The 21,624-nt window shown below is 48.8% G+C and overlaps 3 protein-coding genes across 4 annotated transcripts in view; 1 reads left to right on the plus strand and 2 right to left on the minus strand.

Moving 5' to 3' along the window:
- Positions 1–5,006, minus strand: part of LOC122367660 (pre-mRNA-splicing factor SLU7-like) — a 38,505-nt gene extending 33,499 nt beyond the window's left edge. Inside the window, exons 1-2 of the mRNA XM_043340974.1 lie at positions 4,755–5,006; positions 4,432–4,603 (exon numbers count right to left, since the gene is read on the minus strand). The gene's annotated coding sequence lies outside the window, so the exon portion shown is untranslated. The remainder of the gene's footprint in view (positions 1–4,431; positions 4,604–4,754) is intronic.
- On the plus strand, positions 1,280–15,260 carry LOC122367661 (protein ST7 homolog). Of its 2 annotated transcripts, XM_043340976.1 has the most exons (12): positions 1,280–1,341; positions 1,760–1,833; positions 4,067–4,103; positions 5,767–5,849; positions 9,117–9,300; positions 11,045–11,215; positions 11,669–11,902; positions 12,244–12,341; positions 12,617–12,807; positions 13,142–13,488; positions 13,757–13,896; positions 14,200–15,260. In XM_043340976.1, exons 3-12 carry the CDS (start codon positions 4,094–4,096, stop codon positions 14,293–14,295), a joined length of 1,554 nt encoding a protein of 517 aa, XP_043196911.1. In that variant the 5' UTR covers positions 1,280–1,341; positions 1,760–1,833; positions 4,067–4,093; the 3' UTR covers positions 14,296–15,260. The 2 variants fall into 2 exon arrangements, with proteins under 2 accessions (XP_043196911.1, XP_043196912.1); XM_043340977.1 differs by lacking the exons at positions 1,280–1,341; positions 1,760–1,833; positions 4,067–4,103 and adding an exon at positions 4,580–4,634.
- A 1,553-nt stretch (positions 15,261–16,813) lies between these two features.
- LOC122367662 (protein neuralized-like) lies at positions 16,814–21,164 on the minus strand. The gene is made up of 4 exons (XM_043340978.1): positions 20,453–21,164; positions 19,838–20,053; positions 18,825–19,035; positions 16,814–18,137 (listed from the first exon to the last, which is right to left on the minus strand). Exons 1-4 carry the CDS (start codon positions 20,562–20,564, stop codon positions 17,384–17,386), a joined length of 1,293 nt encoding a protein of 430 aa, XP_043196913.1. The 5' UTR covers positions 20,565–21,164; the 3' UTR covers positions 16,814–17,383.
- Between the last annotated feature and the right edge of the window lie 460 nt (positions 21,165–21,624).

The raw sequence follows: 21,624 nt of genomic DNA on the forward strand, positions 1-21,624 counted from the left end.
CCAGCAGTAATAACTGACCATTGATTGGGCGAATTTTGTGTGGTGGTTCGCTAATACATAACCTAAAGAGTGTTTTGCCGGAATCGTTTAGTAGCAGAACTGACCGGAATATAAGTAGAATGCAACGGTTTGAATCGTTAATTTGTTGAAACGATTGTTCTCTGAGACCACTGTGTAACTTTTGACCTGAGAATCACCAATTATAACGACAACGGTGGAAGCAGTAGGCACTGTAGAGTGTAGGCAACACTATATAGTTGGCACACTTACGCAAGCACACGACTTACGCAGTGGACATCTGCATCATGCATGTTAAGGTTTACTGGGAAGAGTGAGAAATAAGTCAGAATATAACTGACTAAGGAAAATAGGCGATATTTCCAATTGAGCTGGGGCGGAGAGGGGGAGGGGACGTATGGTCAGCTTTGCCAATAATTCATTCTCGTTATGCAGCTGTGTAAAAGGGCGTCCGTTTTTTGGGGTGAGACCTTCCCCATTGGCCATTTCCAAGCTAAATCGTGGTGGATAGTCTGGAGACCTCAGCCTCGGTAGTCGGTACCCTGCGCGCTGCGCCACCTTGCGAAACATAAAGCAGCGGTCCTGTCATCTGCAGGCGTTACTTTTCATGAAAACGCGGATGCGTTCGCGCTTATGCGAAGAAAATTCTTCCGAGTATGGTTGATAATGAGATTAATTGTTGTCATTTATTTATTAATTCATTGGCAAAAGTACCCTAATAAATCGGTAAAGTAGCTTAAACTGTATCGTATTTCCTTGAGAAAAAAATGACGAACTCATCCTAAGACATCCAGATTATTGGATGCGTTCGTCAGTTGTAATAGTTCAAGTTTTTGGAAAAATTTGCTTGTGGAAAACCATAATATTTCAAAGATATGCCTATTTTCGAATAATTTATGCATTTATCTGCATTGACAAATGATTGTAAAGCAAAAGTGTAAAAGATTATTTCAATTTATTTTCTCAAATCACGATTTACGAACGCACAAAACTCCAGCTTTTTATTTAGTGCGTGTGCGAATTGCGGTCAAGAAAAAAGATTTAAACTGTCTATATTCCTCATAAAACAATGAAGGATGAATGCGGAAAACGCTCTTTTGAACAATTGTATATTTATTTTTTCTCAATTAAGCAAAAGTACAAAATTTTCAACTATTATTACATTTGCTCTCACAAAACCCATCACTTTTAAGCATGACGTCATGTCAGCCAAATTTACTAGCGCCATCTCTGGAGAGCATCTTTCGAAACCTCCAGACGATAGAGAGAGCCGAATTACGACTCTCAAGCAACTCTCAAGCATTGCTCAAGCAGCTCGAAAAAGTGACGAAAGTGACTGATACTTGCGCCACTTTTGGTGCTAAGGTGTTCTATAAGTTGGCGTGTCCTGCTAGTAAATACAATATTTTGCTGGTTTCCATAACAATTTGCGTTTTCTTTTAGGTTTTGTAGGGGCTAAACAATCTAAATTAGATTTCCAATTCAGCAAAACATTTTTTAGTCATTTTAAAATTCAATCATTTCATTTGCTATCAAAAATATCCAAAATTGTCTTGCATTTAAAAGGATAAATTTTGGTACAAAATGTAGAATCAGCCAGAAACAGTGAAATTGAACAGAACAGCTGCATCCGGTGCATTGCCTTGATTGGATCAAGATTGGATTGCATCAATATTGTATTGGATCAACGATTAACAGCTGCATATCTATCATATCTATTAAATCTATTTCAATTTTTCAGTTTGCAGTGGATTTTGCTTCATTGTGAGAGGATATCGATATCAGCAACTGACTGACATTGCGTCTGTTTCTTTGGTGAGTCTAAATCTCAAGCTAAATCTGTGAAAGTTTTTATTAAGGATAGCAATTAAATTGATATTGATAGTTGTAATTGATATTGGGTGCCTTAAAGGAAATAGTTCACTTTCCTGAAATTAGTATTTTGCTATGGATTTGTGTTTTTTATGCTCAAAATGATCAGAAAATAAAACAAAACGTTTTTGTAAAAAGGATTATTTTCTATATTTTAGTATAAGAAGAACTATATTCTATATAAAATAATGTTTGACGCGGAAGCTTATTACGCGTTGACCAATCATATTGCGTAGGACAAACCCATCGGCTGTAAGCAGCATTCTGATTGGCTGACGATGACGTGACTGCATTCCTCAGCAAGGCACGCATTCCTCTGCAAGGCACTCTTTTCGGAACGAAAAATGGAATATCTTCGTCTAGGGTGATCGTTGGGCCGTAAAAGCTTCTGATTTGTGCTAGTCTCAGCGCAAGCAACAAAACTGCTATTCCAGTTCCAAACCCCATGTTAAAAGTGAACTATTTCCTTTAAGCTGCAGGATATAGATTGGTTATCTCCCAATCACCCTTTAAAAAGTGTTTTTTACATTGAAATTGAGTGCGAGTTTGTTTGCTTCAAGCCAAATTGAAACTGAAATTGAATTGGATACAGCTTCAAGTTACTTGTTGTTGTTCATATTTTGTTGTAGCTCTTGAGCATTCCCACCTCATCCTTCAAAAAGTAAAGCTGTTTCATCAACATGTAGAAGGCATTCCAATTTTTGGTATTTATTGCATATATTTTTAACTGTTAGGTATTTATGTTTATAAGGAAGAGTAGGGGCCCTAGCATAGAGCCTTGGGGTACTCCTAGCTTAATAGTTTGAAAAGAGGGTCTAGTACTCTTAAATTCTAAGCATTGATGTCTGTTTGTGAGGCATGATTTGATACAGCCAAAATCCCTACCTAAATGGTGTTTTTTAGTGAGTTTAAACGAATACCACCAGCAGTGTCCCAAAATTGAGTTTTGTCTTGGGTGTCAGAGGGGAAAATTACCCACCAAAAAGAGGGGAGAGAGAATGAAAAACTGCTCATTTTATTAGATCCAAAAAGAGTGAAAAATAACAAAAAGAGTGAAAAATAACAAAAAGCATGCATTTGATTCTAAGGTGTAGGATGCTTGATGCTAAGCTGGGAATCCACACAACTGCTCTTTCTACAGGCAAAAAATCTAGATTTTCTTGGTTGGGAGTGGAAAATTGTTCTTAAAAATTGGTGGCGAGAGTGGAAAATGAATTTCATTTGGATGTCTTTACCCACCCAAATCGACAAATTTTGGGACATTGACCACCAGAGGTGTGTTGACAGATGAATGATTACACCAGAGTCAGCTTAGTTTATCTCTGGTTCGATAAAGACTGAATAAGGATTTTCATTTGTTGAATTTCAAATCAGCTATGGCATTTTACCAAATGTAATAATTTTTCTCTTTCTTCCAGCCTCCATTGGTGATTTATTTCATTGGTACTTTAATGCTGGCAAAGTACCCATGTACCTAGTTGGAGTTGATTAACATATTGATCATGTGAGGTAGAAGGTGCAACCAGATGACAGGGAAAGGAGATGAGAGGGATTATTAATGTTAGGGGAAGACAGTTTTTTGTGAATGGTGCTGAATTAGGTGATGCCACATTCAACCATAACATTAGAGTGTAAATCATTTAATTTTTCCTCAATTATTGCTATTCTTGGCATCTCATGACTTTTTTTACATGTAGCCACATATATGATGTTTATATTAAAATTAGCAATTTGTTTTTGTTTTAAAACATGCTTTGTTTTGAAGATTTTTTAATTTTGGAGTCAAGACAGGAGCCTGCTAGATGACCATTGGTCATGGGCTTGGGCTGCCTATCCTATTTCTAAGGCCTTGGGATGGGATTGGGGAAAGGTTGCAGGAAACCAAACAGCTATCTGTACCAGTACCCCACCAATCAACATTCCACTACCTATCTGTAGTAGTTTGAACAAAGGTCATATTGTATAAGCCAGATTATTTTGTATAATCATATTGTATAAGCCAGGTGGTACAGAATGTACTAAATGCTGGCCTTTTACTATTATAATCATTGGTTTAAGTTGGTGGTTTGTGTATGATTTCAATACTGATATGACACGAATGGATCATTGATGGTGATGTGTTATGATCTTTCTTCCTGTCCTGCTTGACCAATGACCATGATATTATTTTTTTCAGCAATGTAAAGAAGACCAAGGATTGGGAATGAACATGGGTAAGTGCTCATCCTATAGTATCAAGTAGTTTTCTGAAGCATTGCTTTGCATACCTGCTGCTGCAATGCAGTGAATGTGAAATTTTTGAGTGGACAATATTTGTTCCTTATAGGAGCTCAGGTATTTTGGACATTTGATGGAAGTCCTTTGCCTCAAACCCATGGTGTTTTCTAACTCCCTTATTTCATTTAGACAGCACTCATCAGAATAGAGAGATATAAATTCATGTCAAACATAAATTGTAAGATGTCTTAATTGCTCTATTATCTTTGGGATATGTGTTAGTCACATTGGGTGTCTGGGACTCGTGTCTTTTTCCTAAAGTACCTGTTCGCGCGCCGTCAATGAGAAACGTCGTTCACGGGCTCTCAGTCCTCTATATTTTCTCCTCCATTCCTCCTCCTTCTTCCAGCGCTAACGGCCTGAGCCGATACCACAGAGCCTCGTACAACAGGAGCCAGGAGCCAGGAGCCTGAGCCGAGCCTGAGCCGAGCCGTAACTAAAACACGCATACACACAAACAAAACAAGGTAAGTTCCAGACAAATAAATCCGTATCATAACATTGTTCAGTCGTATCACGATAATTTCAGAATAATAAGCAAAGCGCTTCACAATAACATCCGACATTTGGTACGATTTAGTGCTTACCGACAAATTGTCACTCTCCGGCGTAACGAACAGTGTTCATGCTTAAATTCATAGCCAAAATTCTTCCTTTTCACTCAAACAACATTTTTGCCAGTCATCAATCACATCTTTCGTCTTTATCTTTCGTAATTATTCATATTCTAGCCAGACCTTGTCAAAATCGAGCCGAAAGAAAGTAAACAAAACAAAACAATCCGGTAACCATAGCAACATAGCGTAGTTACCATAGGCGGAGGGCACCGCCGCTGAGCGGCGTCGCAACGGCACCGCCGCTGGGGGCCGTGCGGCGCTAACAGTACCTATGAAAGTAATAGTTAAGCTGCCAATGATATTCAATCAGCAAGTCATAGATGAAAGGCTTCTCTCCTACCTGCGAAAAGTAGAATGCAATACAAGAAAAGAAAAGTGCTCAGAGTTCTTTACCGTGGTATATCGACGAACGATAAATCTGATCCTACTTGACTGAGCCCCAATGAAGCCCCACATGTCATGCTTGTCACTGAAGTTATATGTTGTGAGTCTTCTGTGCCAGAATACTGTACCTTGCTTGTTACTATCCAGTCTTCATCGTACTTTCAGCGCTACTGTCTCGTCTACCATTGCGTGCGTTCCTTTCGCGGCCGTCCTGATCCTTCCTAGAAGTAACCAACACCATCCTTCTCCCTACCCGGCCCCCGGTGGATATCGTGCATCCCCTTCCCAGTGTGAGTCGGAGGTCTGTGATGATGTTAACACTGGAGATACTCAGACCCGCGCTGCAGGTGTTCGGTCGGCTCCTCGACTGCGTGAATCAGCTCGCGGCGCACGGTCGGTCCGGTGTGGAGGGAGTGGTGTGAGCTCTGCTTTAGCTTCTTCTCTCGATGTGTTGTGCTGCGTTTATGTGAAGTGAATCTGCGCGGACTGTATTGTGCCCAACGCTCAAGAGAGCCAAGGCCTGGTCTGTTTTCTCGGTTTTCTGGGCCTATTACCCTCTTGTGATGATCTATCTGACGCCCGTTGTGTTCCGTTTCAGCGAATATGTTTCTGAGCACGCTCAGTCCCAAGTTTTACGTGGCCCTCACGGGCACGTCTTCGCTGATCTCGGGACTGATACTGGTAAGCGTGGATGGCATAGGTGTAGCAACGTATCTCTTTGGTGAAGGATACCTTTCACCAAAGTTTCAGATTGGTGAACGATCCTTCACCAATCTTGGACAATGCAAGGGCGGGTCTTCACCTACCTATGCTTAGAACTACTGGATTCGACGGTTGATCAAATGTCTGTTTTTTAAAGGGACCCTCCTACCTTCAAAAAAGTTAATGAATTGGCATGAAAGTGATGTCCCTTGGCTCAGAAAGAGCGAAAACGAATATCTACCAAATTTCACCGAAAAATATTCACTGGTTTTCAAGATATTAGGCGTTTACTTTTGTTTACTTTTTGGGATCTCCCCTGTTACTAGCGACTTTATTTGGAAGCAATAATTTGGCAGCCTTAAAGTGCGGCAGACGTTGCGCGCAAAGCAGCGTATACCACCACGTGTTAACGATGGTTTTAGTCTAAGATTTAAAAATCGTTAGATCTCCGCTGACGTCACAAATTCTAAGGGGGCAATGCATTAGCCCCTTAGAATCCGAAAACTGCAAGTTTGAAATTCCATATCTTCGAATTAAAGCATTTTTCGATGTTGTGAGTGCCCAAACCGGTATTTGCAGGCCATGGCCACCAATTTGGCTATCTCAACTCAAAACTAATGTTAAGGTGGGAGTGTCCCTTTAACCCGCGCCCGGCTGGGGGTCCTGGATTTCCACGCCCTGCTGGGGGGGGGGGGTGTTTGAACCCCCCTTCTAACTCGGCTCCTGGGCCACGTAGCGATACGCGGAAGGCGGCGTTCGAAAGAGCGCCAAAAATAATGACGAAATCACTTTGGTCACTTTTTTGGTCAGGTCAAAGGTCAGGTCACCAGAGGTCATTGAAGGCAAAATTTCGCCTATTTCCAGGTCGAATGTCGACAATTTCCAAGAAGCCAACGCATAGCTCGGGAAGCAATAGAGCTACAGCGCCACGAAAAAGCGCATTCGATAGCCCTATTAACGCCCTTTCTGAGTAATTCGCTCAGATTTGACCTAACGTCAACGGTTTTGCCTGCAGGGGGCAAAAACTGCCAAAATAGACGATTTTTCGGGAACAGTTTTTCTGCAATAACTTTTGACTCAAGCCTTGCACGAGCTTTCTTTTACCGACATCGTGTTCCTCTTGTCAAGACGCATCGAATGAACTATAATTTGACATTGAAAGTTCAACTTTTCATGTCAAAATTTGACCTCTGGTCAAGGTCATGATTTGACCGGACATTGTCATGTTGCATATTAGTGGATCTGTATCGTTGAGCTGAACATATAGGTATAAGGCGTTTTCATCGCTCTAGCATGCCTCTTTCAAAAGTTAGTCGCAAAAAACTGTTAGATACCATTCGTGACCTGAGATGACCTCAGGGGCATAAACAGGGGTCACGGGTGCCGTTTTCATGTTCAGTGTGCCAAAGTTACTTGTAATTTAGTGTTTGAGAGTGCTTAGAATGACTTTCGTCCGAAAAAGACGGTTTTGAATTTTCTCCCATTGACTTATAATACCTAGAGGTCGCAAAATTGACCCGACCTTAGGTCACCGATATGAAAATTCCGAATTTTGTACATACTGTTGCACTTATCATTTGCTGAAAGCTTCAAAGCGATCCGTCACTTGGTGTAGCTATGGCATACATTGAAACATTTTATGATGTGTTTATGAGGTGAGGTCACTTGTAGCGACCTGGTGACCTGACCTTGAAGGACCCTGGTCTGAAATTTTCACAAAATGTATAACATTGATAGGTGATAAGGTGCCGCCGTTTTTCAGATATCCGCGAAAAACCACAGGGGGGGGGGGGGGGGTGGGTGGGTGTTCAAAAACCTCCCCCCCCCCTCCCAGCAGGGCGCGGGTTAACACACTTTGACCATTTGCCCCAGTAGTCAAAATTCCTTAGCCGAGGCCCTGATTTACATCTTGCTGTCATGGCAAGATGCACAATTCAATTTTAGGCAGGCAATGAAAATTTGACGTTAATGGGATGATAAGGGCGTAAGATATCTTCGAAAAACAAGGGGTTGGCGAAATTCGCCCCCCCCCCCTTGCACTGTGCGTGTTGGTTGGCACGGTCCTGTCCCTTTTCATAAGGTTCAGGTGGCATCCTTCACCAATATTTTTGGCGCTCCTACACCCATGGTGGATGGTGGGTTTGCAGTGCAGGCTTGATGATGTGGAGAGCTTTGTTTGTGTCTCTGGTGCTAAGGGAAAAGACGTATATGCTGTAGTACGTTGTAAGGGGAAGTCTGGTGCAGTATGTAGTGGATGGTGGAGAGTCCCTGGTTCTTTGGACCTTGGTGACCCTCTCTTTTGGTGGGGCGGGCTCATGTCCGGTACAGCGAGAGGAGAGCTCTAGCTTAGCAGAGGTATGGTGGAGGGTGAGAAAGAGTATGGTGAAAGGACAGAGTGATAAATCAAAAGGCTTGATAGTGCACTGGACCTCTAGTCGAGCCGCTAAGGTCGAGTGGGGAGGCAGTCTGTGGAATGTCATCACGTGATACCACCGTGCCGCCCGCTCCGGTGCATTGGCGCGAGCCCAAGTCCCGGAATGTGTATAATATGCATGAAGTGTCTGTTTATGCTTGAATGGATCCTGCCAGCTATCAACTGCAGACAGCACTGTATTGCTGATCGTTGGTAGTTGGTACATTTATGCTATTACTATCGCCGGGATCGCCTTTGTTTACTCGGTTCTCACTTCCCGCTAAGCTGCTCAAACATTTGTTGCATTGAGGTCACGGGTATTTTTTATGTCGATAATATTGTTCGACAAATGGACAGACCTTTTTTTTGGATTTATAAACCTTGCTGACATCTGCCACCTTTTTTTCTGACATATGACGATTGACGATGGATGGTGGGTGGGCACTGGGCATTGTTGGTGATTGTAAATACATTATTTGCGTCTCCTTGACAACGAATGTAACATAACAGTTGTAAATGCTCTATCCCACACCCACATGCTCACATCCACACACAGAGATGCTTCTGCGACGCTGTCAGTTTACTAATGCATCGTTTTCACTTTGTTGATTCGTTCTCATCTAGCACTGACTGAACAATTACTCGGCGACTTTGATTACGGCTGCCGTCATCTCCGCATATTTTGCCGTACCGCCGTCGTTATTACGATATCTTAGGTACAGTTTCCTGGAGTGTTCTATGGTGTTATGGTGTGGCTACTGGCTGCTGTTACACCTAAGAACTTCTTACTTAACCTGCTTGCTTCTGACTGCCGCTCCCGCTGTGTCCGACAGATATTCGAGTGGTGGTACTTCCGCAAGTACGGCACCTCGTTCATCGAGCAGGTGTCGCTGACACACCTGAGTCCGTGGCTGGGCGGCGGGGACCCGGCGACTGAGGGCGCCACCGCAGGGGCAAACGGCTCGGACGGCTCAGACAACGGCAGCAACAACGGAGATGGACAGTCGCAGACGCCAGGTATGTATGGAAAGGAAAGGGAGGGATGGAGTGTTGTTAGGGAGGGGATGATCGGACAACTGCAGAAATAACGGAGATGGACATTCACAGACGCCAGGTGCGTACTTACTGGCGAGGAGAGGGAGGTATGGAAAAGTGGAGGTAGGGAGGGAAGGAAGAGGAGGCTCAGACGACGGCAGCAATACCGGGGATGCGCACACAGGGAGGGAAGCGATAGGGGCTGGTGTGAACTAACTTTCCGTAATTGAAACATGAAACAGAACAGGCGCTTGGTGTGGATACAGGCACTGGGGCAGACGTAGGGGCTAGGGAAACGACGGGATATCGTGGAAACGACGGGATATCGTTAAATGATTGCGTAGTAGGTATAATGCGTGGAATACAAGCAGCATTGTGCACAAAGTTGACGTCTGTGGCCTCCGCTTTTCTTGCTCTCGTCTAAATCCACGTTTTAAAGAAGCCTTCAAAATGGAACCGTTGACTGATCCATGGTAGTTCTCCCCACTGCTCGACGTGGACCTGTGTAACTCTCGTATAATCACTCTCTCCCTCCCCCCCCGTCGAGCCTTCCTCCTCCTCCCTTTGCTTCCATCCCTCTCTCCTTCCTCCCATCCCCGCGGCTGCGAGCGTCGCGGACCCGGATACCGCAGCTGATTGGTCGCCGAATAAAACTGCCGATGATAGAGGCACGTTTCGTATCCTGTTTCCGGGGCGTACTGATATAGCAGACTTATGCAGGATGTACGTACGGACAGTGTCCTGAAGTGTTCGGTTCAGTAATGGTGTGGATACTGGAGTGTTCTTTTCGTTCGCCACTTCTTGGGTGTTCTCATTTCATTCCTATGTTGAGATAGCGTTATTGTTAGCTGTCAATAATCTTGTTTGGTGTAAGTGTACGTTGGGCTCGTGCTCCACACCTCATTGTAGTAGGTATAGCTATTTTTACCTTCGCCTTTTTATAAGGATTTATTTTTTATTTAACTGTGCTACCTAATCCTTTTTGATATATCCCCACTTAGTTCCAAGGAGAAATGCAGCGCACTTGAAGACAACAATTTAGTCAGTACCTTGAAGCCATTCATTGTCGAATTCAGCGAGATTTCCATCTTTTACTTCCGTTGCAAAATCCGCCCTGGAGATAAGTTTTTGAGCAATCACTCTGTACTGGTAGATTTATTGCTTGATTGTTAGGAACTTCAGCCACTCAAGTGCCTTTCAACCAAAAAAGCATCACTCGCCTGATATGATGAGCGGTTTGATCGTCTGACGACTGGCCTTTTGAGTGTTTATTTCAGCTAATTTACTGCATGACTAGTGAGTCAAGTACCATTTAATACAGTATCAGCGTTTTTGTTGTAAAGACCAGGGGCTCTGGATGGATTTTTATGAGCAAACTCATCAGCTAAACAAACCAAACAAGCCATAGCGCGTGTCCGTTATCTATCGCACCATTTCGCCATGCCACTTCAGCGCCAGCCGTATTTCATCTGAGATGGTTTCATTCTTCTATAAGTGGAACTCATCTCGAATTCTGCTTTTTGTCGAGTCGTAAAGTCGGTACTATGTCTGAGTAAACCGTTGTTGCTAAGAGCGGTTTTATTTTGCTTTTGACTTTGTTAATTATCCGTACGATATCGCACTATCTGAAGAGTGTTCTAGTTAGTAGTCTTTACAGCCTGTTCGCTGTTCGTGATGCCCAGATATTAATTTCCTTATAATGATGGACTTTTTTTCTTTTTTTCAGAATGTAAAATGTGGAGAAATCCGTTAAACTTGTTTCGCGGCGCCGAGTACCAGCGGTTTCAGGCGGCCCGAAATCGAGAACCACTGACGTACTACGATATGAACCTGTCGGCTCAGGACCACCAGACGTTCTTCACGTGTGACGCCGACTCGGGGAAGCCCGAGTATGAAAGTGAGTGGACGAAGGCGATCGCGGTCTGTTGGTTTCAATGAATGTGAAGCACGAATTGAGTAAAGGTTGCAAACTTGCAACATCTTGTGAGGTGTTATTGTGAAAGACAAGTACCAACAACACGCGTTGTTGTATTCAGTGCAGCACCCAAATCTTGAATTTCTCCCGCACTGTAAATCAGTACGACCCTGCTGACTTACCACTAGGAGTATCAATAGCGGCACTTTTGATTGCTTACCGCTATGCTGTTTGCTTTCGTTGAAGGCCGCACCACGAGATTACGCAATGTTTGAGAGACAAGCACCTTGTTGAATATCATATTGGTCTAAAATCACGAAGGGTGTTTACTGTTTATTGTTTGGCCCACCAGTATTCTCATAAGAGCTTCAAACTAAACTACTCGCTCCGCTGTCGTCTGAACCACCACTTACCCCTTCCATCACCCGCCGACAGTCATGCAGACGGCGTGGCGAGAGCGTAACCCGGAGGCGCGTATCCGACTGGCCAAGGAAGCTCTGGAGAAGAGCAGTGACTGCGCGGCCGCCTATATCCTACTGGCAGAGGAGGAGGGTACGACTATCCTGGAGGTGGAGCGTATCCTCAAACAGGCACTGCGCGTGGCTGAGGCCAACTTCCGCAAAACGGTCATCTACCGCGACAGCAACTCGCCACAGGAGAGTCTGCACAGTGAGTTGGAGGGTGTGGGGCAGGCTGGCTGGGTGGGCCTGGTGATACTGTTGGGTGGCGTTGGAGCGGTGAAAGGGGGATGGCAATGAAGTACCGTCTGCTGGAATGTCTCCGTGGTAACTGGTAAACAACTAATTATCGGAAAAGAGTGGTGGCTGAAGACATTGACGCGAAAATGATGATGTTACTCATTAACCTTATTCATTCTTTGTTACTCGCACCTGACTACTGAATAACTCACAAAGCCATTTGGTAGTAAAGCTAAACGAGATCAGCGACCGTTCAGTGGCCAGCCATTTATAGCCTGTCGCAGCGTTGTGACGCCGTTCTCCCTGCCCCAGGACGCGACATGAACGTGCTGATCTACGTGAAGCGGCGGGTGGCCATGTGTACCCGCCGGCTCGGCCGGCTCAAGGAGGCCATCAAAATGTTCAGAGACGTGAGTGACCGCACACCAGCTTCCCTTCACCTTGCCACATGTGTGGTGGTGATTCTGTGTCGTTTTTCCCCAGTCCCTGCCCTAGGTGTGAGACGGTGGTGGACAGATTTGAAGCTTCAAAATCTACACAATTGGTCTTATTTTGTTCATGTTATAATAATTAATCGATTGCTGACACGGGTTTCGCGTAGTTTTGTACGTAGGAGCTAAAAATTGATAGCCCTGTCATGAATCAGACTTTCCCTCTCTTTGACATTCTCTCCTTTCCCGTACAGCTCCTGAAGGAGTCGCCTCCGTGGATGTCGGTGCTGAACATGCACGAGAACCTGCTGGAGGCGCTGCTGGAGGCGCAGGCGTACGTGGACGCGCAGGCGGTGCTGGCGCGCTACGACGACATCAGCCTGCCCAAGTCGGCCACTATCTGCTACACGGCCGCGCTGCTCAAAGCCAGGGCCGTGGCGGACAAGTAGGTGGATGGGACTAGAGTGGGCGGGCTCTTTAAGTGAAAAATTTGTGAAAAAATATTGCTGGGTCTGCTCACTGCTGTGGGTTTGCCGAATGAAGACGGTTGGGAAAGCGTATTTTTCATATTATTTTTACAAAAACGATATTTTTTAGTTTTTTTTTTGTCATTGCCGACAAAAAAAGTTGTGCTACAGTTGTTTCCTCCGTGAACAATGCTTATGTTGCAATGCCTATGTTGACCCATCACCCTCCGTTTTATCTAGTATTGCCGGATGAGCTGACTGCCGAGCTCGATCCGTGGTGACGTGACGCTCAACATCTGCTCCCTCGGACAGGTTCTCTCCGGACGTGGCGACCAAGCGCGGTCTGACGGCCGCCGAGCTGGCCGCCGTGGAGGCCATCCACCGGGCCGTCGAGTTCAACCCGCACGTGCCCAAGTACCTGCTGGAGATGAAGCCGCTCATCCTACCCACCGAGCACATCCTGAAGCGCGGTGACAGCGAGGCCATCGCCTACTCCTTCTTCCACCTGCCGCACTGGAAGCGGGTGGACGGGGCGCTGAACCTGCTCCACTGCACGTGGGAGGGCACGTTCCGTATGATCCCCTACCCGCTGGAGAAGGGACACCTGTTCTTCCCCTACCCCAACAGCACCGAGTTCGCCGACAGGGAGCTGCTGCCCTGTGAGTACAAAGATGAGGTGTGCTCATGGCTGTTAATGTCTGGTTGGCTGAGGCTTTTTAACATCAATTATATTGATAAAATGTATAACTTAAAGTTCACTTGGTTATTTTATTCATTAACGTAAGTGGTTGAAGAGAGAAAATTGTTGCAGTACATTGTACAGCTAGCCTGAGCTCCAGATGGAAGCCCATCCGTTTCTGTATAATTCATTCTCCTGGGGAGTTCCTACTGAGCTGTCTCACTCGCACACCCCTCGTTTTGCTTCAGCGTTCCACGAGGTGAGCGTGTACCCGAAGAAGGAGCTGCCGTTTTTCATCCTGTTCACGGGCGCGCTGTGCTCCTGCACGGCTATCCTGGCGCTGCTTACCCACCAGTACCCGGAGCCCATGGGCATCGTCGCCAAAACGGTCAGTGACGTTCCGTGCATTGTTTTACGTGACTATTGACCATGATTGCCCGTGATCCATCCATGGTCAAGGTCCGGTCTGTGGTGGTGGTCATTGCCGGGGCCTGTGTTTGGAGACCCATCTTTTGTTCAAGCTTTTGTGTTGTGTTCGGTGAAAACGTGCTCGTGTTTTGTGCTGTTATTCATTGTTTTGAGTTCTCCATTGCTGCTCTCGTCTTCTTTTTTTACTGCCTTTATGTATCCCGTTCTTATGTGGACTTGCGTTCCGCAGGCATTGTTTCAGGCTGTTCTCTCTTGCCGACAGATTCTCAGCTGGTCGTACATGCCGATCCAGTACGTGCTGGACAAGCTGGAGGCGATCCTGCCCTCCAACATCCTCCACCAGCTGTCGCGCGTCTGAGGAAGCCGAGCTCGTCAACCGGGGGCAGACCCATGGCTGTGTTCCTTTCTGAGCGGCGGACGGCCGGCCGGACCGCGGGGAGGTGAGGTTCCATCCCTCCCCGGCCCCGCCCGGTCCCCGCCGCTCTGTTGTTAAGTTATGTGACGCCCTGCTAGTGCGGGCGCATAGATACGTTTGATTTTAGAGGTATTTTGGTTTGGTTCAGCTAGTGTTTTTAGTTTGGTTTGGTTTTCACTAGATATTTTGTACTGATTTGTTTGAGATGTTTCTGTTTGGGTCTCCTCTGGACTGGTTGGCGATGTGGTGGTCCAGTGGTCGCCATCACCATTTGGCGCTCGGTGACCGGTCCTACGCCCCGGGCTGGGTCCGCGGCTAGTGTGACAGATGCCTACATCAGCCACCGACCAGCTCTCATTGGTAGCATGTGTGTGTGCATGGACGCTGCGGCCGTGCAGCCCAGCCGTGTCCCTCTTTCATCGATCCTCCCCGCTCCCTCCGTTCGGCTCTGAGGTAATGGAACGCTGCCGCCATCGGATAGATAGCGTTAGTACATTTGTATTTAGATGTGGGATCTCATATTTGGTTCCTTCAATTCCTATACCATCACAAGCAAACCTTCCTCGTCCTGTCTCTTCTGCGTTCTTGAGGTGGCTCCTGTCCAATTCTGATTATATCGTTTTCAGCTGTTGATTTGTACCAACTTGGCCATCTGGGTTGGTATAAAATCGCAATGTCACTGAATAATGGGCAAATCTAGGCTCATCAGGCGAACTCGACTGCCCGATTTTGACGTAATCTTTCGTCTCCGTCTTTGCGCTCGACCACTTGTGTTCTCTCTGGTACTTTGGTTTGTCTGCAGTGTACAACTATGGCACTCATCGTGGTGTGTGTATGTGTGTTTGGTGGAGTAAATCTGTCGTGCATTTTCAATGCGGATATAATAAATGGTGTTTCTGATAACTTAATTTACTGTGTTTTGGAATGGACTTCTGAGAATCTGGCATTCATTTTATCATAAATGAGAACGTCTGAGGTGTACTGACTACGATTGCGTTACCGATACTCGCTCATTCCAGATGTGACATTTCACCACTGTCACTGATGGCCAGCTGTCGCTGCTGTTCTCTCCTATCTGCGTCGGCGCATCTGACGCCGCCCGTTTTGAGCGTGTCCTCTTGTCTCCTGCCGGCGATTTCATCACCGTCCTGTCACGACTGACCGTCCCTAGACCGTACAAAAACCCACCCAGGGGCGCCGGGCGCGCCGCTCTCCATCAGTTCTCGACTGTATCCCAACGGTCAGTTATTTTATCTCGGCGAGGGGCACGTGCCGGCCTTTTTTGCTCGGGCGCGTGCCGCTGGTCGCTCCTTTTTCCGCTGAAGTGGAAAAGTGCTGTTATCGGGAGAGCAGAAGATATGAGTGATCCGACCCGGATTGTGGTTGAACCTGGGTCTGAAATGAGCAGAGGAGTCGCTCGCGTTTGGGGCAGAATTGGAATTTGATCAGACTAGGAATGATTAGTGGTTTCGCAGTACCGTAGATATGTACATACGTGGAAACTTCCAACAGTTCCCATATGTATTGACCGTCACAGACGTTGCTCGCCATTCAGCGTATCTTGGGTTAGCTGTTCTGACCCCAGTACAGATCATTTTACTCTCTCCAGACTCACACGACTAGCTTCTTACGTTCTCATCCGTCGGTGCTTCTTAGACACTTAAAGCTGCAATGCTGCCCTTACATCAAATCGCCCCTATCATGGTGAGCGTTTCTAAATTCGCCTTCTTTTACATTGTTACAATATCTACCCTGTCATGTCTCGATTGTCTCCCAGTGCCCTACTCTTCTGCCTTTCCCACCCACGATACGTCGTCATATTTCGACAGGGCATTGATGTAACCCCGTCAGGACAACACGGGTCTCCCAACAGATCCCATCACCGCTCGTCAGCGGGAGCCAGTCGTCAGCCAGCGCTGTCCTAAGTTCCGGCGACAGGCCTCATGTCAGGAGCGGTGAAACACACGAAACAAACGGCGGAAATTCTACTCACTCCCGAAACAAACCCTCATTGCCGAGCTGGATCCTCATTATCCTGGCCAAGGTCTCCAGAGATGATTTAGACGTTTAGAGGTCGGGGTCAAGTGTAGGGGTCCGGACGTGGCTTAGTTCCGCTGTTTGATTATGAGGAACGCACGGTCTGGATTAGTTCCAAACTAATGCGTTTAGGTATGGCAGGCTTTGTACGGTGACCACCTGGGTGTTTTAAATCTAGAAGGCAACCGTCTTGCGATCTTTGATGCGTAAACCCATCCTAATTGTCACTATCTGCTTTGCTTTTCAAGTGAGTCATATAATGTTTTGAGTAGGTACGGACTTGTCATCGGAGGTTTATCAAGTCGGATGAATTTCCACGCTCCCTTGCTCGTCGAACTGTCTGCTTATCCTCACAAACCGTAACTGGGCCATCCCTCCACCAGACTAACCGAAAATCCAAATGTCACAGTGACAAACTAATTAGTACATTTACGTAGAAAATGTATTGCGTGCGCCCACAATACACAACATAATCACGATGTGCATATATACTCTTGCGTTAAATAATATGTCAACTTCTTGGCTACGACTAGAATCAACCAGGGGATAGTTTCCTTGCAGAAGAAAACAGATTAGCAAGTGTCTAGTCAACGACAGATGTACGAAGAAACAACACTTACATGGTATACAGAAAACACACATACACGCACACTAAGTGAGGAAGGAGGCAATTGTTTGACTAGCATATCACGCCTCCGACAAACTTGTCACATCAACTCCCACTTCCCAAACTCCACTCCCGTTCCCGTGCGGTGCAAGCCCAGCTGCCTGTTGCTCTGTCCAGAGGAAGAACAGCTCTCACTATCTTACACTCTCTGCTCGGTGGGGGGCGCCACCTGTCCTCTGCGGCGCCGCCGGAGCTCGTCTGGCGTCCTGACTATCGCTCAGTGCCACACCTGACTACAGACGGAACTCTGTACCCCACAGTCGGTCTGGTCCGCGAGTTCGCCAACCTACTGTCCCGAGTTGTCCCTCTGTACCGCCGCGCCCTGTCCTAGCTGCGGTAGAGCCTGATCACGTCCCTGATGGGCGCCCGGCAAATGGGGCACACTGCACCACCGCGCGCCTTCCACTGCACGGCGCAGCAGTAGCACATGCACACGTGGCCGCACGAGTAGAGCGCCGCGTCCGAGGCGCGCTCGAAGCAGACGGCGCAGTCGGCGGCGGCGGCCGGCTGCAGCTCGGCCGGCGGCGGCGGCAGCGGCTGGCTCGGCCGCGCCGGCACCGGCAGACTGTGCTCGGAGCCAGCGCGCACCGGCGGAGGGGCCGCGCAGCCCGGCGTCAGCTCGGAGGTGACGCCGAGCACGCGGATCCGGCCGGTGCCGCCGAACACATCCAGCACCGGCCACAGGTCCAGCGAGGCGTCCACGTGCATCAGCACCTGAGCCGCGCCGCCGTTCCTCGAGAACTCCACGGCGCCGGTGCCGTTGATCTTGAAGCTGAGCTCGTCACCAGGCGCCGGGGTGCGTGCCACATCCTTCGCCAGCACCCAGTACTCGGGCCGGTCCAACAGCAGGTCAGCATCATCGGGCAGCTCAGCGGGCGTCAGCCGAGACGGGTCACACGAGGTCAGGCCGAACGCCAGACCGCCCACGTACAGGCTGCACCGGGAGAGCACCTGCACGACCAGCCGCTCGCCGAGCCGCAGCGGCCGCTGGCCGAACACGTAGCCGTTACAGAACTCGCCCTCGAGGCGAGCAGCTACGGTCCGGTCCGGCGAGACGGTCACGTTCCGGCCACGCACACGCCTGCAACGAGAGAGACAGAGGACCGTCAGACGTGGAGAACGAGAGACGTGGGTACTGGGCAGTTCAGTCACAGAGCATGAAGGCGAGGGATGGTCAGACACAGAGAAAAGGAGAGAAGGAAGGCCGTCAGACACAGGGAATGGAAGGAGGGTCGTCAGTTACGGGTAACGGCAGCGGGGATCGATTAGATGCGGAGAACGGTTGAAAACTGTTCATGTCAGCGGGACGAGGCAGAGCATGGCTAGACTCGGCGAAAGTCGCCGGAAGCGGGCGAAAGGCACAGTAGTGTCACTCGAGCGCTCGATTCTGAACGCACGAGGCATATCGACGGCCGAGTACAATGCATGGATTGAATGGGCCCGACACTGTGCGTTGTCAGCAGTCAAATCGAAACGGTCTGCCGAGCAGAAAATCACCGTTACCGAACAAAGCTCTATCACGAAACGTTCCGTTGATAGCGGCTGACGGTTTCGTGTACCGTAGCCACAGCGGAGAACGGTATGCTACATGACTGGCCGTGAAAACAAAGACTTCTGGGGAGCAGACCGCTGACAGCCCCGCCCCCATCCCGCCCCAGCCAACCGCCAACATCAGCCTAACCGATCAAAAGCCGTGCCAAGAAAACCACAGGCGGGTCTGCGGAAAAGCAGCGGGACTCCCCGCTCCGCCCCGGTACGGTATACTCACGGGTGCAGCAGCAGCGGGGAGAAGACGCAGTGGGTGTGGTACTTGACGGCCAGCGCCGGCGGCTGCGGCTGCGGAGCCGGCAGAGGCAGCGGAGGCTGCTGCGCGTGCGGCGGTGGAGCGTTGATGGTGAGAGCGGCCAGCGCCGGTCGCGTCCATCGCTCCAGCTCCTCGTTGGTCGGCCGAAGCACGGGCAGAGGCGCCGGCTGCGGCTCTGAGGACACAAGGAGAGCACACGGTCAAACAATGGATACTGAAGCACACGGTCATCCACTGGGTGCTCAGACAATCGTGGGAGAGCACCAGAGAATACTCGAAACTCGTAACTGCGCCCAGCAAATGATTCCATTATTGCACAAAAGTCCCACGGTAGGCCGCGCCGACCTAGAGCGCTTTACGCCTGGACTGCGTCTTTGTTGCCAAATGTCCGTCGTGAGAGCCGACTGTGTGAGAGCGCCCGGCGCTGTGACTCCACTCCGACTCAGCACAAAGCTGAGTCGGGAAATCTGGCGGCACGTAACGCGGCCGTCTCTGCTCTCCGTTCCCAGCGGGCGGGCGGCGGCGCCCGTCACGGCTTCGGCGTCGTGTCGACAGCGACCGGTGAGCGACACGCATCGGCCGCGGCGCGCCGCGCCCGCCGCCGTCGGCCGACACTTTCCCACGCGTCACCCGCCGCCGCTCGGCCGGTCAGCCCAGCCGCCCGCCGCTCCCGGGCTCCCGGAAAGTGGGCGCGCGACTTATCGCCAGTCAGGTTCTAATCTCGGCAGCCCGGCCACAGGGCTCGCGAGCCTTGAACCTTCCCTGGAGATCAAGTGCTCACTGTGCTGTCCCGTTCCACAAAAACCGGCAGACCCGATGGAGAAAAGAAAACTATGCGGCGCACCCGGCTCAGCAAGGCCTCGGTCGCAGGGTCAGCTAAAGTCAAGTGGGCCTGCCAGTGATGGGAACCGGCCGTTTACACGGATGAGATAGCGAAACAAGCGCGGATAACACGGCGAGGCGCTGTGGGAACTCACGGACGATCTCGAGGGCGGTGGCGTTGCCGTAGATGTCCACCAGACACCAGAGCGGGCGCGACACGTCCACGCCCGAGAAGAAGATGCCCTTCTCCTCGTTGTTGAGGCCGAAGTGGACATCGCCGCCGGCAGTGACGTAGTAGAAGAACACGCAGCCCGGCTCAGCGTAGCGCTCCGACATCGCCTTGGCCCAGAAACCAGGCTTGCTGGTCAAATCTGCCGAAACGTTGACAGTCAGACGCCGAACAAAACAGCGCGATGATAACCGCAAAAAGCTTTGCCGAGCTTTCGCGAATGTCAACAGAGCTGTGTTTTGATTTCGAGGCAAGACGATTTGAACAGTAGGTAACACAAACACGCAGACGGCTCGAAAGGAACGAGCTTTGACCCGCCCCGTGTGCCCGATAACTCATGTGGAACTTTATTCGCGCGCATCAAAGTGCCGATTGCTGACATGACCTAAATATTACGCTACGCAAACGTACCAAGAATTACTCACAAGGCCAATCTCCACTTGAATCAAGAGCTCGCACCTGCTTGCAACAACACTGGAGCCCCGCCCTACTTGACCAACAGATACGGCAAAAAGTGTGCCGCGAGGGGCGAAATACTCACCAGGACAGGCGTACTTGGGCAGGCCGTGGGTGTGCGTGCGCGGATCGACGCTGGTGAAGCCCAGACGCACCACGCCGCTCCACTGGTTAGACACATCAGCCAGGCGCAGCATGATCTGAAAATGAAACGCAAAATACGTCAGCGCTACAGTAGGTACAGTATTAGCATAGACACTGTCTATGCTGTCTATTAGACATTGGACACTGGACAGTGGACACCATTCATGAGTCACGCACGAGCTTTGTCCTTCCAAGAAATAACGCACAATTCCAGGATCGAACAGCCCCAGGGTGTGACTGTGAGGGTTAGGGTATCGGTTGGGTAAGTTTGGCCTCGAAGAGTGCTAGTTTGAATGGGACGTAAATCCACATTACTACTTTCACCCAATCAAACCAATTATCGGACACTGGTCGACTGCTTATCAAAATACCCGGCTTAAAGAAGTAATTATAGCCAGACTTAGAATCGGACATACTAAATTGACACATGAATATATCTTTGATCAAGGCCCCCCTCCAATCTGCCAACGTTGTAACATAAGATACACAATTGAACACTTCTTGATCCACTGTCCCCAATATCAAGCAGAGAGGCAACCTATAATCCAATATATCACCCACAACCAACTTGCACTTTCAATTCCTACTCTCCTCGGCGATTCTCACCCGGATCTACTCGACTTGCTTTTCTCTTTCCTGAAGAATTCCAGGCTAGACCGATCCATATAGCACAGTCTCGCGCTCAGTTCCGTGGTCGGCAAGCCGTCGATAGCGGTTCTGGGCGCGGGACTCAATCTTTTTGATTTCCTGGATACTGGCCATGTCAATTAAGGAGCCCCGAGCTTACGGGCACCAGCCGCCGCCGCGGGGACCATTGGCACGCGGCGGCGGGCTCCTCTGCCCCCCATCTGCTTGGAGAAAGAGGTGTCGGCACTATGCCGTCCGCAACGACCCGTTTAATGGAGTTACGTCACTGGAGTCCGCACTGAAACGTCAGTTCTGTAATCATACCAGTCAGCACTTGGTGGGGGTTTTGTAGGAGCCCCGAGCTTACGGGCACCAGCCGCCGCCGCGGGGACCATTGGCACGCGGCGGTGGGCTCCTCCCCCAACTCCTTGGACACATGATTTTCTCTTGGTTTTTCTTGGTTTCTCTTGGTTTCTCTCGTGGTTT

Source organism: Amphibalanus amphitrite, unplaced genomic scaffold, assembly GCF_019059575.1.
Source record: "Amphibalanus amphitrite isolate SeventyFive unplaced genomic scaffold, NRLGWU_Aamphi_draft 000886F_arrow, whole genome shotgun sequence".
NCBI classification, from domain to species: domain Eukaryota; kingdom Metazoa; phylum Arthropoda; class Thecostraca; order Balanomorpha; family Balanidae; genus Amphibalanus; species Amphibalanus amphitrite.

What these genes read in the sequence shown, in the direction of transcription:
- LOC122367661 (XM_043340976.1), top strand. An exon ending in TGATCTCGGGACTGATACTG is followed by an intron (nt 5,850 to 9,116) that starts GTAAGCGTGGAT and finishes TGTGTCCGACAG; the next exon opens with ATATTCGAGTGGTGGTACTT. An exon ending in TGGACAGTCGCAGACGCCAG is followed by an intron (nt 9,301 to 11,044) that starts GTATGTATGGAA and finishes TCTTTTTTTCAG; the next exon opens with AATGTAAAATGTGGAGAAAT.
- LOC122367662 (XM_043340978.1), bottom strand. Translation starts at nt 20,564, where the DNA reads ATGCTGCGCCTGGCTGATGTGTCTAACCAGTGGAGCGGCGTGGTGCGT. An exon ending in GCCCAAGTACGCCTGTCCTG is followed by an intron (nt 20,054 to 20,452) that starts GTGAGTATTTCG and finishes ACGTTTCGGCAG; the next exon opens with ATTTGACCAGCAAGCCTGGT. An exon ending in CACCGCCCTCGAGATCGTCC is followed by an intron (nt 19,036 to 19,837) that starts GTGAGTTCCCAC and finishes TTGTGTCCTCAG; the next exon opens with AGCCGCAGCCGGCGCCTCTG.